The 20,112-nt window shown below is 35.1% G+C and overlaps 2 protein-coding genes across 2 annotated transcripts in view; one reads left to right on the forward strand and one right to left on the reverse strand.

Moving 5' to 3' along the window:
* DNAH3 (dynein axonemal heavy chain 3) overlaps positions 1-20,112 on the reverse strand; it is a 463,090-nt gene that overhangs the window by 372,849 nt on the left and 70,129 nt on the right. The window lies entirely within an intron of this gene.
* The window catches only part of LOC306649530 (phospholipid-transporting ATPase ABCA3-like), a 119,975-nt gene that overhangs the window by 78,738 nt on the left and 21,125 nt on the right, over positions 1-20,112 (forward strand). The window contains exons 20-22 of the mRNA XM_079120538.1: positions 3,615-3,915; positions 9,770-10,022; positions 10,188-10,392. Coding sequence (XP_078976664.1) covers positions 3,615-3,915; positions 9,770-10,022; positions 10,188-10,392 — 759 coding nt within the window. The remainder of the gene's footprint in view (positions 1-3,614; positions 3,916-9,769; positions 10,023-10,187; positions 10,393-20,112) is intronic.

Here is a 20,112-nt window from a genome sequence, read left to right on the forward strand (position 1 = left end):
TTTTTTTCCATTCCTAGTCACACACATAAAAGGACATTTAAGTTTCTGCACTGGAATGCATTGTTACTGCCTAAGAACTATTTCCAATTCATAGTATTCCTTCACCAGCATGGGAAATCTCAGAGAATTGCCTAGCATTTGCCTTGGTCTCCTAACTTCTCTTCCTTGCAATTTTTTGTTTTTATTTTTGAGGGGGATTCTGAGGTGGAGAATACAGTTGTACAAGTTGCTAACCAGTGCTTCTTCACTATGTGGCTTATGAAGCAAAGTAGGTATTATGCAATGGCATATGAAACTTTATTTTATTTTATTTGTATCAGGAGTTGAATCCAAGGGGCACTTAACTACTGAGTCACATTCCCAGCCATTTTAAAAATTTTTAATTTTGAGGTAGTCTCACCAAGTTACTGAGGCTGGTCTCAAACTTGCAGTCCTCCTGCCTCAGCCTCCCAAGCCTCTGGGATTACTGGCATGTGCCAGCACACCTGACTGAGTGTGTGGAATTCTGATCTAGATAGAACTGGATTCCCTGCTCTGTCACTTCCTGGCTATTTGTCCTTGGCAAAGTCACTTAGTACTTCTGAGCTTCAGTTTCATTCTGTATGAGACTACTTCAGTGAGTTAAAAATACTAATTGTGAACTATATGATGTTTGACATGAATTGGGTACTTGAATTTCCCCACTTGTACATTTCTACTCTCTGGCATTCTCTATTTTCCCCTCTTGAAAAGACGTAGATGAATGACGATTTGGCAGATCAGTCTAGAAAAATAGTTGATTCCTCAATTAACACATTTTTAAATTCTAGAAAAATATCTACTAAACAATCTTTTAAAAACTAGAGTCATTTTTTAATTTTTTTTTTGTAAACAAATGGGATACATGTTGTTTCTGTTTGTACATGGAGTAACAGCATACCATTTGCGAAATCATACATTTACATAGGGTAATGATGTTTGATTCATTCTGTTATTTTTTTTCCTTCCCCCCACCCCTCCTACCCCTATTTTCCCTTTATAAAGTCCCTCCTTCCTCCATTCTTGCCCCCCTCCCACCCTCCATTATGTGTCATCATACGCTTATCAGCAATATTATTCGTCTTTTGGATTTTTGAGATTGGTTTATCTCACTTAGCATGATATTCTCCAATCTCATCCATTTGCCTGCAAATGCCATAATTTTATTATTCTTTATAGCTGAGTAATATTCCATTGTATATATATACCACAGTTTCTTTATCCATTCATCAATTGAAGGACATCTAGTTTGGTTCCACAGTCTGGCTATTGTGAATTGAGCAGCTATGAACATTGATGTGGCTGTATCTCTGTAGTATGCTGATTTTAAGTCCTTTGGGTATAGGCTGAGGAGTGGGATAGCTGGGTCAAATGGTGGGTCCATTCCAAGTTTTCTAAGGAATCTCCACACTACTTTCCAGAGTGGCTGCACTAGTTTGCAGCCCCACCAGCAATGTATGAGTGTACCTTTTTCCCCACATCCTCTCCAACACCTATTGTTGCTTGTATTCTTGATAATCGCCATTCTAATTGGGGTGAGATGAAATCTTAGGGTAGTTTTGATTTGCATTTCTCTTATTACTAAAGATGGTGAACATTTTTTCATATGTTTGTTGATTTCTTATAGATCTTCTTCTATGAAGTGTCTGTTCATATCCTTAGCCCATTTGTTGATTGGGTTATTTGTATTCTTGGTGTAGAGTTTTTTGAGTTCTTTATATATTCTGGAAATTAGTGCTGTATCTGAAGTATGAGTGGCAAAGATATTCTCCCACTCTGTAGGCTCTCTCTTCGCATTGCTGATAGTTTCCTTTGCTGAGAGAAAGCTATTTAGTTTGAATCTATCCCAGTTATTGATTCTTGCTTTTATTTCTTGTGCTATGGGAGTCCTGTTAAGGAAGTCTGATCCTAAGCCAACAAGTTGAAGATTTGGACCTACTTTTTCTTCTATAATCTGCAGGGTCTCTGGTCTGATTTCATGGTTCTTGATCCATTGTGAGTTGATTTTTGTGCAGGGCGAGAGGGGTTTAGTTTCATTCTGTTGCATATGGATTTCCAGTTTTCCCAGCACCATTTGTTGAATAGGCTGTCTTTTCTCCATTGCATATTGTTGGCACCTTTGTCTAGTATGAGAAAATTGTATTTATGTGGGTTTGTCTCTGTGTCCTCTATTCTGTACCATTGAGCTACCTGTCTGTTTTGGTGCCAATACCGTGCCGTTTTTGTTACTATTGCTTTGTAGTATAGTCAAAGGTCTGCTATTGCGATACCCCCTGTTTCATTCTTCCTGCTAATGATTGCTTTAGCTATTCCGGGTTTCTTATTCTTCCAGATGAATTTCACGGTTGCTTGCTCTATTTCTGTAAGGTACATCATTGGGATTTTAATTGGAATGGCACTGAATCTGTATAGCACTTTTGGTAGTATGGCCATTTTGACAACATTAATTCTGCCTATCCAAGAACATGGGAGATCTTTCCATCTTCTAAGGTCTTCCTTAATTTCTTTCTTCAATGTTTTGTAGTTTTCATTGTAGAGATCTTTTACCTCTTTGGTTAGATTGATGCCCAAGTATTTTATTTTTTTGAGGCTATTGCAAATGGAGTTGTTTTCCTTATTTCCCTTTCAGCTGTTTCATCGCTTGCGTATAAAAGTGCTTTAGATTTATGTGTGTTGATTTTATAGCCTGCTATTTTGCTGAATTCATCATTTTTTTTTTTTTTTATTGCCATGAACACAAAATGAGAAAAGAATTCTCCTTGATTTATTTCTAGTCAGGCATGGCCTCAACGCTGATTGTTTTGTTCTAAATATATTGGTTGATTAATTAGGGATGTTTTCTCACTATATATCTTGGGGTGTCCAAATATTAGGGAAAATAGGATATCCATGTGTTTTAAACCATTGGTTATATATTCAAGTAACATGCTCCATATGTTTTTCTTCAATTTTTTGACATTTTCAAACTAAGTCTCTACATTTGAAACAAGGGGTTCCATTTTTAATCTGAAAATACACACAATCAGCTATGTATTGCCTCCAAAGTCTAGAAAAATAGAGAAAATTATATATTTATGCACTTTTTTCAAATTAATGATTGCCCTCATTATTTTAAAATTAGAGGTTGAAGAAAACATATTGAGCATATTGCAGTTTTAAAATAGGTTCCTCCTCTTTTTTCCTGACTTGCCACAATTCTGTAGATCACATAGATTAAAATCAGACAGTGGAAACCTGTCATGTATGCACATAGTCTGTGAATGTTTCCTTTACAAAATGAAGATATTATTGAAAGATAGTGATGTAATACTAAGAGAGAGAGGTGTATTGTTCTGTGCAGAGAGTGCTAAGAATACACTAAGAATAGATAAAAAATCATCCTTTTGAGACTTTTGTTATAATTAGGTTAGGAACCAAGCCGATCCTTTCGGTGAACACATTATACAGATAGTACGTTTCACTTAAGTAGTCTAATACAACACTCGCCTTGTCCCCAAGGATATATGTACACAGTGTTCACATCTCTTGTCATAAGCCTGGAAACATTTCGCGACGGTCTGTGATCTCTGTCATGTCGCCTTCCTCTCCTCTTGCAGTTGACTCTTCACAAGCAGCAATTCTATGCCATGTTCTTGAAGCGGGCAGTGTTCAGTTGGCGCAACTGGAAAATGTTATTGCTTCAGATCCTGCCACTTCTGGGTTTCATGTATCTTCTGATGAGAAGAGTGGCTATTCCACCAACCCCGGATGAGCCTGCCAGGGAAATGGATTTGGGACAATATGGTAAAACCATTGTGCCTTTCACAGTTTCTGGAAGTTCTGATTTAACTGAGAATTTCAAAAAAAATCTCGAGATCATACTAAAGGATAAGAAACAAATACTTAAGGAAGTAGAAGGTAAGGCTCTTTTAAAAATAGAGACTGCTAGTGAATGAAGACCAGTTCGTATCACTTTACAAGAAAGGACTTAACTGGAATATTGAGCTACCTGCTTATTTCTTTTTTGATTGTGAGAAATGAAATTGTATTTGAAAATACTGGATTTTACTTATACCACTATCCTGACTTTACAACAAATACATCGTAGACTGGGTGGCATAAAAACTGTCAGTAAATCATGTGTTCCCTTTCTTCCCTCATTACAGGAGTACTAGAGATGAGTGCTTATTAATCAAAAATCAAATAGTTGTTCAGAAGAGAAAAGGGAAGCGAAAAAATGAATTTCTGTGGATCATAATGTAATTCCTTTTCCTACTGCATTTGCTTATTTTTTGAGTACCTTGGGATTGTCTTAATTTAAAATTAGGCAGTTTTTTTTTTTCATAAGATGGTAAATTAGGAAGCTTCCACTATAGAAATAGTAGGTAAACAACAGCAGACCAAGAACAGTTTTATAGGTGTTCTGAAGGCCAGTCAAGGGTCTTACCCAATTTTTAAAAAGACATTAAAAAACTTTTTCCATCACCTTAGCTCATTCTTGCCCCACCCCCACCCTGCAAGGCAGACTCAGACGTGTGAGTAACTGGCGGGAAGATGTTAGCAGCAGAATACAGTAGAACACTTAAGGCTCTAAAAAGGAGCAAAGGTGAGATTCAGAAGGAAATTAAGATATTTAGAGGCAGCCAATATTGGGAAATTGGCAGGAGCAGGTGGGGACAAAGTGGTCCAAGAAGACACATATCCAGAAAGGTCTGAGAACAACTGAAGCCTTAATAAAGATTTGAGAACAATCGAAGACTTAGTTCTATCTAATTAGTGAAAGTCTTTCCTCACATGGATGTAGTCAGCAAAGACTGAGAGAGTACTTGTTTTTGCAAATACCCAATTTTCATCAAAAGATCAGAAGATGTACTTGGCATATATTGAGATATTCTAATACAAGAAGCTAAATAAACTCCAAGTAGAATAAACTCAAAGAGATCAACACAGAGAATTTTGAAACGACAAGAGTTAAGTGACTCATCACAAACAAAAGGTCCTCAGTAAAATTAACAGATTCCTCAGCAAAAGTCCTTCAGGTCAGAAGGCAGTGGGATGCATTTAACATGCTGAAAAATACTTTTAAATATGTCAACCAAGAATTCTATCCAGCAAAACTGTCATTCAAAATGAGAGAGAAAGTGTTATGGGCACGCAATATGTAGAGGGGTAGTTTGTATGTCAGTAGCAAGGAGAAGGGATAGAACTGTGAAGTTAACTTGGTATCAGTTTAAAACAGGTAGTTTTAACTTCAGGATGTTATATGTAATGCCCCTGGTAAACAGAAAGAAAATATCCATAGAGGATACACAAAAGGAAATGAAAAGGGAATCAAAACATAATGGTACTAAAGAAATTAAACAGGGAGAAAGGCAGTAAAGAAGAATATAAGGATGAAGGAGACATTAAGATGTGCAAAAAATGACAAAATAGAAATTGTTATTCCTTATTAGTAATTCCTAAAATGTATTAAATTTTCCAGTTAAGTGGAATTACAGTGGTGCACACCTGTAATCCCATTGACTTGGGAACTGAGGCAGGAGGATCTTAAATTCCAGGCCAGTCTCAGCAACTTAGTGAGACCCTGTTTCAAAATTTAAAAAGTAAATTAAGGTGTGGGAATGTAACTCAGTGGTAAAGTGTCCCTGAGTTCAATCCAGTACCAAAAAAAATTATTTTCCAATTAAAAGACATATGTTGGCAGGCTGCATAAAAAGCAGAATCCAAATATGCTATCCACAAAGGATTACTTTAGAGTTCAGAACACATGAAGGCTGAAAGTAAAAGATGCCACATGTGAGTAGTAGCCACAAGAGACCAGAGGTGTCTTCACTAGCACTAGATAGACTTTAACTCAAGACTGTTACAAAACTCAAAGAATATTAGAGAGTGTTAAAAGGGGGAAATGTAACAATCGTAAATGTATGATTCTTGGTATTGACAAACTGTAGGGAAAAATAACTCTATAGTAATAATTCCACTTTTAATAATGGACATATCAACAGCAGACAAGCCAAATGAACTTAACAGACATGTACAGAAACCACAGCAGGACATATGCAATTTCTCAAGTGCACAAGGAGTGTTACTCAGTACAGACTAAGTGCAATGCCACAAATAAGTCTTAAGATAATTTAAAATATTGAAATCAAGTATCTTTTATGTCCACAATGGAATAAAACTAGAAATCAATAACATTAAGGAACTCAGAGAATTTACATATGTAACAACAATAAACCGCACACAATCACGGGGTCAAAGATGAAATCATAAGGGAAAAATTTCTTAAGGCAAGTGAAAATGAAGACATGAGATTTCAAGACTTGTGGGATGTAGCCAAAGTAGTGCTAAGAGAAAAATAATTATATCTTAAATACTTAAGAAAGAGGAAAACTCTCAAATCAGCAAACCTAACCTTACAAAGGAAGGAATTAGAAGAACAAACTAAGCCCCAGGCTAGCAAAAGGAAGGAAATAATAAAGACTAAAGTGGAGAGAACCACTAGGAAAAAAATAGGAAAAAGGTCAATAACACCAAGATTTTTTTTTTTTAGAAAAGATCAAGAAATTTGAGACACTTAGATATTTTAAAAAGGAAAAAAGAGAGAAGACTCAATAATTAATCAGAAATGAAAGGACATTACTTCTAATTTTACAAAATAAAAGGATTGTGATGGAGTACTATGAACAATTGTACCCAAAAATATACAACGATAAACTAAATAAGTTGGACAAATTTCTAGTAATGCACAAGTTACCAAACTTAACCAGTGAAGAAATATAAAGTCTCAATGAAGTATGACTGGTATGGATTGAATCGGTAATCAAAATTCTCCCAATAAGAAGCAGCCTGTTATTGAGTGATGTTCAGCTCTCTGGATTTTAAAATAATAAGAGTGGAAGGTGACTGATATTTTTGGATAGGAAGTGTCCCCCAAAAGCTCATCTGTTGATGCAAGGATGTTTGAGTGAAATGACTGGATTGCGAGACTGTGGCCTAATCAGTCCATACTAGTTAAAAGGGACCACTACGTGGTAATTGTGGGCATATGGGATTTGACTGAAGAAGGTGGGTTACTGAGGGCTTGCCCTGGGTGGGCTCATGACCCTTGTGGCCCCCTCCCCCTCTTTCTCCGTCTTCCTGGCTGTGGCAAGCAGAACAACTTTCCCTTTGCCACACCCTTCTGCCACGCTGTGCCTAACCCTGGGCCTAGAGCAATGGAGTCAGCCTGTTATAGACCGAGTCTCTGAAACTATGAACCCAAAATAAATTTATCCTTTGTTAGGTTGTTCTAGACAGGTATTTTGGTCACAGCTGACCCACACACAATCCAAGACCAGAGGGCATCACTGGCCAGTTATACTAACCACTTAAAGAGGAATGAACACCAATTGTCCTCAGACTCTTCAAAATTGAAAAGGAGTAAATACTTTTAATCTTATTCAATGAGGCCTGCATTGCTGTGGTACCAGAACAAAACAAAGATACTATAAGAAAGAAAAACTCTAGATCAATATCCTCGATGAAATATTGATGCAATAAATGGGATGGTATCAAAGTAAAAACTTCTTCACTGTAAAGAAAACAAACAAGAACATAAGAAAAAGCCTAAAAATGGGAGAAAATCTTTGCCACCTGCACATCAGATACAGCATTAATCTCTAAGATATATGAAGAACTCAAAAAACTTAACACAAAAACAATAATAATAACAACAACAAAAACTCAATCAATAAATGGGCAAAGGAACTGAACAGGCTCTTCGCAGATGAAGAAATACAAATGGTCAACAAATATATGAAACAGTGTTCAACATCTCTAGCAATTAGAGAAATACAAATTAAAATTACGCTGAGATTTCATCTCACTCCAGTCAGAATGGCAATAATCAAGAAATATAAGAAACAATAAATGTTGACAAGGATGTGGGAGGAAAGTTCACTCATACATTGCTGGTGGGACTGCAAATTGGTGCAACCACTCTGGAAAGCAATATCAAGATTCTTTAGAAAACTTCAAAGGGAACCACCATTTGATTCAGCTATCCCACTCCTTGGTATATACCCAGAGGACTTAAAATCTGCATCCTGCAGTGATACAGCCACATCAATGTTTATAGCAGCTCAATTCATAATAGCTAAGCTCTGGAACCAGTCTAGGTACCTATCAACAGATGAATGGACAAAGAAATTGTGGTATATATATACACATGGAATAATACTCAACCATAAAGAAGAATGACTTTATGACTTTTCTGATAAAAGTATGGAACTGAACACTATCATGCTGAACACTATCATGCTAAGTGTCATAAGCCAATCCCAAGAAACCAAAGGGCAAATATTCTCTCAGATCTTTGGATGCTAACACACAATGGGACGGGAGAAGGGAAGAACAGATGTTCATTGGGTTAGACAAAGGGGTATGAAAGGAGAGGAGAGGGGATGGGAATAGTAAAGAGGGTAGAATGAATGGAACATAACTTTCCTTTGCTCACATATGAATGCACAACCACTGAAACTCCACATCATGTACAACTGTAAGACAGAGATCCTAATTTGAATAAGTTACATTCCATGTATGTATGATATGTCAATTTATACTCTACTGTCATGTATGTATGTATATGTATGTATATCTAAAAAGAACAAATAAAACCATCATTACTATTTTAGACTTGATAGGTCATAGACAGTCTGTCATCATGTTGTTGTGGTAGTGGTGGTTATTGTTCCTTCTTCCCCCTTCTTTTTCCTCCTCTTCTTTTATGATTGAAAATGTAAAAATAATTTTACCCTGTCCACCTAAATAACAAGTCTCCATTCATAATTTGATGGCCCTAAAATAGAGTGTAAGGTATACTTCTATGAACTTCTCATTCTGGATCTTTGATATTTATGTTGTGACTGTTAGGCAGACATGAAACTCCTCTAATGTGTCTTCTTAGTTTCATGAAACTTTTAAACTTTTGAAAGTTTTTGGTAACTCCAGCTCTCTACTCAACTTTCTGCTATACTTCTTACCATCTTGACCTGCTCTGCTTATATTTCTAGAACTGTAGGGAGGAAAAAAGTAGTATAGATTGTTGGACTTAACTCTTGTTTTCTTCTTTCAGATCTTTGCACTTTCAAATCAATTATCATAGTACTTTTCTGGTTCCGTCAGGTAGATTTATTTTGTGACTTTTATTTAGTCTTTAGAGTTTTTCTTAAAAAGGCACTTTGCCACTGAGTTACATTCCCAGCCCTTGTTTATTGTTTTTATTTATTTTTTTCTTTTTTTTCATAGATGGAGGTTTATTTAGGAAGGTAGATACACATTCAAAGGAGGATGTGGTCTGCTCGAGAGTGAGAATCTCCTTGTTTATTTCTATTTTGAGATAGGGTTGTGCCAAGTTACCAAGTCTGGCCTCAAATTTACAGTACTCCTGCCCAACCTCCTGAGTAGCTGGGGATTATAGGAGGATATGGTTTTCTATCAGCTAATCTGAAAAAGTTGGAAATGTGGAGTCCTTCCAAATCAATTTTAGTAGAGAAAGTTTTGAGAGGAAGAAAGAAATTTGAGAGAATACGTGGTAGACTATATTTTCTCAGCAAGACTGAGCTAAAAGATACAAGGTTTGTGTGGATTTGCAATGGAACAGACTTCTTGAGAAGAGTGTTGAAGACATGTCAGAACTACTGTGAATTATTAGATTCTCTCTCTCCAAAACACACAGGAAGTGGCCCTACGCCATGCTCGGCTCATGATCAGTCGTGTTTCCTCGTTTCAGGTGACCTGCAGGAATACTTGGTGAATAGTGAAGAATGCGTTTACTCATGTATCATTGCATTTTCCATTGAGGTTACTGAAACCAAAAGGACAGTTATCTTTTGGTTCAACAATGAAGCTTACCATTCACCATCCCTATCCCTGGCAGTATTAGACAACATTATTTTCATGACCCTTTCTGGCCCTGATGCTTCTATTACAGTCTCCAATAAACCCCAGCCTAAAGTTATTACTCACAAGAAACCTCAGATAAGGTATGTATGACTTTTTTTTTTTTTTTTTTTTTTTTTTTTTTACTGGCATTGAGTATACCCTTTCTTCCCTTTCTAACCATGTTATTAATAAAAAATAATTATTACAATCAGTATTTTCCACTTCGTTGTTTTACCAATGTGTCCCCTTTTTTCATTCTTCTGTAGAGAAACACAGGGACTCCAGGTGGTCTTCAATTTGAATTTTGGTATGAGTATTTTTGTCAGTGGCTTCTGCCTCTTGACAGTGACTGAGAGAGTTACTAAAGCAAAGCACATCCAGTTTCTGAGTGGGGTCTACACTCTTAACTTCTGGGTTTCTTCTCTATTGTGGGACTTCACCATCTACTTTGCCGCCTGCTGCTTACTCCTGGTGAGTGTTGGACAGCGTCTTGAGGGTTTAGTCTCCCACATGCCACAGAAAATTTCTCCTTGGCTAATATCATCCTAAATGTAAATCTCTCAAGAAATATGAAAATACATTAACTAATCATGCCAGACAGTACATATTGGGCAAGAATGGCAAGAATGGAGGAAGGAGGGACTGTATAGAGGGAAAAGAGGCTTGGGCGGGGTGGGGGGAGGAAAAAATAACAGAATGAATCAAACATCATTACCCTGTTTAAATGTATCATTACGAAAATGTATCATTACATATTGGGTTACATCTCACAGTATAATTTTTATCCCTTACATTCATTCTAAATAAAATGTTCCCATGTGCTGAAACAGAAATGCTAAGCAAGTCTCTGACGTTCTTCGTCACTGATATATACTGGTGCCAAAGATCCTTTGCATATGGCAAGGTCTGTCACAATAGACGACCAGTCCTATACTCAGCAAGGACAAATAAATTGCATTTCTTTTTATCCTGCTCTAGAGTTTCCCTATTTTTGTTATCTGTTGTGATTCTTGGTTATACAAGAGATACTTGGGCTCAGCTTTTGCAGTTTCCCTCTAGAGATTTTTAGATTTTCCACCAGGATCATTCAAATTTGGGTGTGTGTGTATGTGTGTGTGTAAGTGTAAGCTTTCTCTTGCTGATGTGTTCTAGCATGATCCAGATTGGGACACCTCCTTGGGTCATCCACGGCCTGCGGGTGAATGCTGTTTTGCTATAGGAGTGGATGTCCATGAGTGGCACCTGAGCGCCCCTTGTTGTTAGTTTGGGACTTTTGTCTCTTCTCTTCTTTGTATTAAAGTATTGGTGAAGTTTGATTGTGGTTGATTTGTGTGCGGAGCAGGGTGCGCTTTCTCTTGCCTAGGTTTAGTTCAGCAACGGAGTCTCTGCCCTTTTAACTTGTCATGTCTCTGTAGATTGCTGCATCTGCTGAGCAGCCATTCTCCCACTGCTTGAATCCTGAGCCTCAGAGCAACTGTAAATCCACCATCTTGAATATCCAACATTTGGATTTCCTGACGCTTAGTTCCATCATCTAAATAGCCTCTGAATGCCGGGAAGGTAGCTAGCTCAGTGTTCCAGAACAATCTAATTTTTCATTTCCACACATTTTGGTATAGTTTGAAATTTTGCTTCATATAGTTTGCTTTATTCAATTTTCTGATTGAATGATCTGTTTTATCTTCCCATTCCTCCTTTTTCTATTCAGTGTTTGTTAAACATTATTTTCATGGTTACACAAAAAGATTAGCATGAATACTTGATGAATTATTATTAGTATGGGTTATTGCTGTTTCTACTTCCCTGATAGTGCCAAGACTATAGAACCTTATTCCAATTAATCCCCTCCAATTACTTTCATTACTATCATCAAGCATTTTAATTTCACCTTTATTTTTCATAAGGTATTATTGGATTTTTATAGTCAGTACTTAAGTTTACATCGTCTTTTCCATTGCTTTCCATTCTGCATTTTTTTCTTCTTTTTCTTTTTTTGGCACTAAGAACTAAACCCAGTGGCACTGCTGAGAGACATGTTTTGTTTTGAAACAGTCTCACTAAACTGCTGAGGCTGACCTTGAACTTCTGATCCTCCTGCCTCTGTCTCCCGTATAGCTGGGATTATAGGCAGGTACCATCATGCCCAGACCTCTTGAAATTTTATCATGGATCATTTTTCTTCTTCCTAAAGACCTAGCTGTAATATTTATTTTAGTAAAGGTTTGATGGCAAAAGAAATAATGCAGATTTTGTTTGCATGGAAATTTGTTTATTTCCCTTGGACAAAAATTTCGATGTATATTTTAGTGATGTCATTCTGTTGTTTCCCAGGTTGTTTTATCACTGGGAAGTCTGTTTTCCATTTTTTTGCTTCTTCTCATAAAGTTTCATGTCTTCTTTAATTGTTTTCTTTTACTATTTTCCCTTTGACTTAGATTTTCAACATTCTTGTTATACTGTGTCTAGGTTTCCTTGCATTTACCCTGTGTGACCTGTTCAGTGCTGTTTGAACTTGAATATTGATATGTTACCAGTTTTGAAATTTCTTGGCTATTCTCTTACTTTTATCCACCTCATCTTCCTTCTCCTCATGTTTTTGACTCCATTCACGTGTGTTATTACTTCTTTTTCATTGAACATTTCTTTGTATACTTTTTCCTGAACTCTTTTCAAATTAAAAACCCTGGATTATGGTCTATCTATTCTATTCTTAAGTTTTTCTAATGAGTTCTTAATTCCAGACTTGTGTTCTTCAGATGCAAAATTTCCACTTAATGGTTTCCATAATTTAAATTATTTTGTAAAATTTTTCATGCATAAGTAAATACTTCTACCTTTCTTTTTTATTACTTGTTTTTTAAACTGAGGCATTCTAATTATAATATGGAGTGGGTAGAGGTTTTTTGTCTGTTTCTACAGTGATGGGGATGGAATCCAGGACCTTGCATGTGCTAGGCAAGTGCTCTGCTGCTGAGCCATATCCCATGCCCAGACCTTGTTATTTTGATGTACATAATGTGTAATGATCAAATCAGGGCAATTATGATATCTGTCATCTCAATCATTTACCATTTCTTTGTGCTGGGAACATTCGAAATCCTCTTCCAGCTATTTTGAAATGTTTAATAAAGTTGAATTAACTCCTCGTGCTAGGGATGTTTTTGTTAAAACTAATGAAAAGAAAAATATTGATCATTATAGAAATTAAGACAGTAATTACCTTCACAGAAGTGGGACATGTTTGCGCCTTTAGTGGCACTAAGGTCATTATCTATGTGATAATACCACAACAGTATTTGTTTTGTGACAATTCTTTTGTCTATATTTGGCATGTTTCTTGCCCAACTCTCTTTTATTTATAACATACACATAAAGGGGGCAAGGACCGGGAGGAGCTTCTTCTGTGATGGACAGGATAGGGGGAAAATTCCAGAAGGAGACAGGGAACCACTCCCACGCAGCGACACATGCGCCCTGGCAGCTCCTAGAAGCCAGGCCTTGTGTCCCATGGCTCAACCTAGTCTGATTCTGCTCAGTAAGGACAATTTCCCACATCTCCCCTTTTTAATGTTTTAAAATGCAAATGATGGGCAATTATGTTGAGTCTCGGATCTTGGTTCTGAGAGCTGTTCCCAGGTCCCAGCTCTTGGTTTGGAGGGTATGGTAACCTATTATCATGATACAAAAAGAATTAGTAGCAAACATATTATTCAATACCATTCTATTTAGGAACTATCTGATCTATCAGAAATGCAGAGTCCATGAGATCAATTCTATATTTTGAATATTCTGGATGTAGTAATGTGATTTTAAAAATCCAGGCTTTTATTACTGCTATGTCAAATGTCCATTATATGATTTTTAATTATCTCTTAGTCCCATTGGGAAATGTGATATTTAGTTGAAACAACATGTATGCTTATGATCATTATGGCATTTAAGCCTTTGTTCAAATTTCAGAGCAAAGGACTCATCACTGATATTTGTAATAGTAGCTGTTAAAGCATTTAATTTGATCTCAATCATTCTATTAATACTTAACTTTCAGGGACCATAGCATCTTAACAGAAGGAATCATGCCCCTAGATATAATGAATGTAGGAATAGATAGAAACCTAAAAGAATACATTAAATTTTATAGGAACCAAATTATCATCAGAGAAATAACTGTTAGAATATAGATGTGAATTATTCATCTCTCTAGTGTAATACCAATCAGCTTGTTGGATTCTAATTTGGTCTTTATTACATGGTTACCAGTGGTGCAGAGTAATATCCAAATAACAGGGAGTAGTCCAAATTACATGGAGTTTCAAAAATCAGAATGATTGTATATTTAATCTTATTTTTATATACTGAAAATAGTTTTAAACAACTCAATTATTTGCCTAGTTCCTTAGATCTTTCATAGCATTAAAGATTTAAATTAAACATGGTTGCTTGTAAATTCTTTTCAAGAAGAATTAAAAGTGAAACATATTTGGTAGCAATGTTGCCACATTAGGCCTTTCTGGCTTTGAATCTTCTAGAGGAAAATATTTTGATATAACTGTCTTTCATCAATTTTTTGAAGGTCAATACAAAAATATATCCACCGCATTTAGAGATAATATGTAGTATTGGCAAGACATGTATAGTTTATCCATTTAGGAAAGGTGCCAGATTCTATTGCAGAACTATTAAGGCAGTAAGATATTGGTGGCTATTTCATAGAAATGACTGGCTTTATACGAGAAAGTCCCATCCTAAGTTCCAAGGGTCAGTATAATTGGCTGACCTAGGTATTCCTTATGTTGTCTTTTTCTTAAAGGTTACCTCTAGACAACCAGAGTCTGTCATGGAACCAGCATACAGATAAATTTTCACTACAGCCAGTATAGTCAAATCCAGTTACATGGATGCGTGTAATGTATCTGTAAAACCTCCCATCATATGAATATCATCAGTAAATATTGGGATTGATTCTCCAGTCCACGTTGTTGGATGTATTAAAGGTGGATCTGGGAAATGTGCGCAACAGAGTTCCCATATATTTCACTTACCTGAGAGCTCACTAAAGCTAGCATATAACCATTGTGGGTGGATGTTTAAGATCTCCTTATTGTAAAATCTGGTGCGTTCTATTGCTTCATGTGTCACTCAGCAGCAGTGAAACTCCTAATATCATAATTTTTAGATAATATGTTTAAAAATTAAATGGGTTTACACAGGGATCTGTTTCCCCCTTTTTATTTTTATTTTTTTTAATTGTAGAGAAAGACTGCTATAAACTGGAGCATTATTAACCTTAAATTGTAGACAGTGGCCTAGCATTGTACAAATATTTAAACCATAAGAAACAACTTAATAGATATTTCTATTTGACCAGGAAGAGCAATAAAAGTTACCTATTGTTAAAGTCAATGTTGTTAAGTTGAAAAGGGCATTACAATAAATGTAAAAAGACCCAGTTTCCACCAAACATGCGATCTAATTTTGTCTCTAGTAGTAAGCTGAGTTTCAAAGCTATAAAATGTAGTCAGTACAGACATTGAAAATTAGTCTTATGACCTGTTTATTTTATAGGTAATGGCCTTATTATTCTAAATTAACTTAAGCTATCATATTAGAATTGGTAGTATCCGTCAGGATAGCAATTTAATAATTATTTAAAAATCTTAGAATTTATGTCATTGATCTAGCAATTTTATTTTAAGGGTCTATGGAAAGATAATCTTTATGCATAAAGATATAGTTGTATGAATATATTTAATAACCTTGTTTTTAAAGTAGTAAAAATAATCCTAATGTCCAACATAGGGTTTTGGATAAATGAACTATATGACAAAAATCTGGCATTAAAAGTAATGTTGTAAAACAATACTAATTATGTGCAATCTAAAACAATGTTATAAGCTTTAAAAATAACAACATAATTCTGTAGGTACAAAATATGTATATCTCTGAGCTTATGTATGGAAAACAGTTTAGAAGATTATTTAGTAAATGTTAATAATAGTTGTCAGAACCTAAAACAAATTTTTTTCATATATACTTAATTTTTCCTAAGTAAGTCTCTTGACAAAATCTAGGTAAGTTACCCTAATCTTGAAACCACTTTTAGCCTCTTTATCTGAATATATTTTATAAAACATCCATATATAATTCTTTGGATTAATATAAAATTAAATAGCATACTCTAACACCACATTTGAAACATGAAACAGACAAGCCAAGAGCTTTCATCCCCTATTTGCAGAAGATATCAGAATACTTCTATATCCCGTATTGTTAGTCTTTAAATAAGCCAGTATCTCCTTAGTGTCCTCTAAAATACAGCTAAGTTTACTTCTTAGTGTAGAGAGTAATATAAAAAGTGTACAACTTATATTTATTTAATTTTAAAATATTAAACGATATAATTAATTTGTTATTGTTAAAATAAGTTTGTAAGAGACCATTATTGAAAAAGCTTTAATTTGGGAAGCATCAGCTTAACAACATGTCCCTATAAATCTAATATTTTAAATACTTCTTTATCTGGAAAAAAAATATAATTAACATGATGAGTACTAATTACCATGGTTAATTAAAATGTAATCATTGATGTTTTTATATTGCTCAAATTTGACTTTTAAAGAAAAATTTGAAGTTTGGAATGCAAGGTGCTATTTTAAAATAACAGTTATTGTTTAATCAAATTGCATAAACCATAATGTTTTTGAAATTAGCCCTTTTTTATAATGGAAATTCAACAGGCATAAGAAATTATTTTATTAGAATGAGAAATTAATGTTTTAAGTATTTTATTTTTCTGCTGTTCTTTAGTAGGGGTTTGTGAAAAGATCTTATCTATATTTGTAACTATACTTTATGATAGAAACAGAATTTAAAGAATAAAAACTTTTAATAACCTTAGCTGATTGTGTTAATCATATATAGCCAATTTAATTATATATATATATACAGCCAATTTAATTACATGTAAATCTTTTGAAAATTATTTTGCACAAATTTTGTTTAATTTATTCAACATGTTATAGTCTTCTATTTTATCAGGTGAAAAAAATTTTTTAGATACTTACATATCACACCTGATATTTTAAGTGTTAATGTCTTGGTTCTCAATGAGAACATAGAGAATAAAGAAATTTTAGACTTCCTTTATATTAACCAATTACAAATATGTCTAATGTTTAAATATATTTTAGTTAAGAGTAGCTGATGTTTTCATATTTAGTAGATGTTGTTCCAATCAATAATCTTTTAGCATCCCATTCTTGTAAATCAATTATCTCCTGTAATTTATGTACCTCAAATTAAGTTTATTTATTCTTAATTGCAAAACTCAAGATATCAAACAAATGTAGATAATAATATTAATAATTTCCTGTTTAAAAAAATTAGAAACAAGGAATATGGGTTTTAAATATTATAGAATTTAGCAATGTTATTATTTATTTGACCATCTGGAAAATGTGAATTAATTAAGAAGCCTTTTTTACCTGGAAAAATGTGAGTTAATAAGTATAAAAGAAGACTATTTTATTTTTGTTTACCCAATATATATTAAATCTCATTAATTCATGTGAATTAAAATTATATGGATCCATTTTTATTTTAATTTTAAAATGTGAGCATGCTCCTTGAACTTCAAGTAAATTTTGAAATCATGTAATTATGTAGTCATTTTGTGCACACATTTATAGATCAGTTAAAAAAAGGAAATTTTTATAATTTATTGTAAGTGAAGCTACATAGCAATGAACAAACATGTAAGTGAAGCTCCACAGCAGTGAACAAACATGTATTAAACATTGATTCAATTTGGCTAAGAATTCAAGACATAAAAAGAAAAACTTCAGAATAATTCAGCTTGCTAGCTTTTGTCCTGATGATTGTTACACACCTTTAAAATCATCCCTAAAAAGCAAAAGATTAATTCACCAAAAAGCACAATTAGAACATCTTTTATCAACTTCAGAAAAATTTTTTTCCTTCCCTTTTTTAATTTTTATTTTTCTTTGGATCCAAGTGGTCTCCTAGTGAACCTGCAGGTTTCTCCATTTACATTTCAATGTAAGCCTTCACTGAGACCTGTAAGAAACTGAATGAAAGATTAGTGGTTCCAGCAAAACCTTGATGCCAAGGGCATTTTAGCCATTTCTTATTTTTAGGACAGGTTTGGATGTCAAGGAAAATTATGAAACCTTATTTTCTATCACTTTTGAGAATGAAGTTACTATGCTAACTAAGCTCCTTACTGAGATATGCCTTTGGCTGTTGACCTGATTTGTCCATGATTGTCTATCCAGCAGTTTTGGGTGAATATTTTTAGGGTTACATTTCTCTCAGTGACAAACAGGTTAAATTTCGTTCCTTAGGTAAGCTGAGAACAGGGGCTTAACGTAAGGCCCCTTTTTGACATTTTAAAAACCTTTAGTATGTTTTGGTTCTCACATTAGGGCAATTGTTCCTTGGTGTAGAGTTTTTTAAGGAGACTGTAAAGAGGTTTAGCTAACTCCCTATACCCAGGAATCCAAAGCCTGCAGTATCCAGTTATCCCTAGAAAACCTTTGAATTGCCATATGGTTTGGGGCAGAAGATATTGTCCTATGGGGGTTATTTTCCTGTCCTAGTTTGTGGATTCCTTGAGACAGTTGCAATCTTAAATATTGAACCTGTCGATGGTATAATTGAGCTTTCTTCTTTGAGATCTTATAATCCCCATCAGCTAAGAAGTTTAGGAGCTCTGTAATAGCCTTTTGATATTCCTCCTGGATGGAGGCATATAAAGGATGTCATCTACATATTGGAGAACAATTACAAATGTTTTCTCTCTGAATTTTGTTAAGTCCAAACAGGTGAGGGATATTTCCAAATCCTTGAGGCAACACTGTCCAGGTTAGTTGTTATAAAGTCTGAAAACTTTTTCTCTGGCCCCTGCTAAATTTGGCTGGGGTTTAGAGTTTTCTTTCCCTGGGCAGGTAATTCTATCTACATGCCTTTTGTGCATATGCACTTATTTGAGCATAAGTTTGTAAATCATAAGTCAAATGTTGTCCTAAAATTGTTGTCCTGGGCCGGTAAGCATATCCAAGGTACTCTGAACTCCATTCAATCTATTAATTTCCGCCTGATTTGATGCTCTATCTAATCAGATTTCCATGTTAAATACTCGCCTTTAGAAAGGCAAGAGCTACCTAGTAGGAGTGGTAGGGCCTCATCACATATTAATTGTAAGAGGCTTAGTTCGAATGGTGTGTTTGCTCCATACATAGAGCATGCAGATTTTAACTCCCTAAATGTTGTAAAAGGAATAAACACATGAGTTCTTTTTGTCCCCTCAGAACTTTGAGTGAGAATCATTTTGCTGAAAAATGGTGTATAACCTGAATTTTGTTAATTCCTTCTCGGCCGTATTAACAGCAGTCAGAATCCTTGGTCTCCTCATGACTTCTCTAGGGGCAAGCAAGGCACTAGAGTAGGACCTTTCAAATGTAAATTACAGAAGTTCCATGTTAGCTCCTCCTCCTCTACGTCTGAATGCCTTCCAGTCCTCTGAATAGAAACTTTGCAGACTATCAGGTGTCCCTCTATCCACAGAAACATGCTTGGGGCTAGTTTTTGAATCCTCTTTTTTTTTTTTTTTTTTATCAATCAACAATTTCCCAGAAGACAAAGAAGTCCTGGAGGAGGAGCACTTCTGACTCTTAGATCTAAAACTCTTAACAGCATTTCTAAGACTCTTGGTCAAATCTTCCAAAAACTATAAACCAACATCTTGGTCCAAATAAAAGCAAGTTTCAATTCCAGTCCAAACTGAATTTCCATATCCTGCCGTTGTGCTTCCAATCCCGTGCTATCTCTCCTCTCATCAAGAAGCTTGGCCCTGAGGGGTCCTACCTGAGCAGGGAGCAGCCTTGTTTTGTAGGCTTTCATCCTTACCCCCTAGGGAGCAGAAACCAGCTGTTTCTGGAGGGCTGGAAACTATGGCAGGAACACACATATTTAAACTAGGAAACTCACAGAGTAATTTCCCCTTCTTAAATTACAGATTTTGTCTGAATTCCTGATTAGGATATTTTCTTCTTAAGATTTTAAACTTTTGCACCTATGTAAGCCAAGTTAGTTCTTAGTCTCATACATTCACAGAGATGCAGGCAGACCTGTCTGATGGAGTCTGCAGTATTTAAAGCAACCAGGTCTCCA

The sequence above is a fragment of the Sciurus vulgaris genome (genome assembly GCF_902686455.1).
Source record: "Sciurus vulgaris genome assembly, chromosome: 18".
Classification (NCBI taxonomy): Eukaryota; Metazoa; Chordata; class Mammalia; order Rodentia; family Sciuridae; genus Sciurus; species Sciurus vulgaris.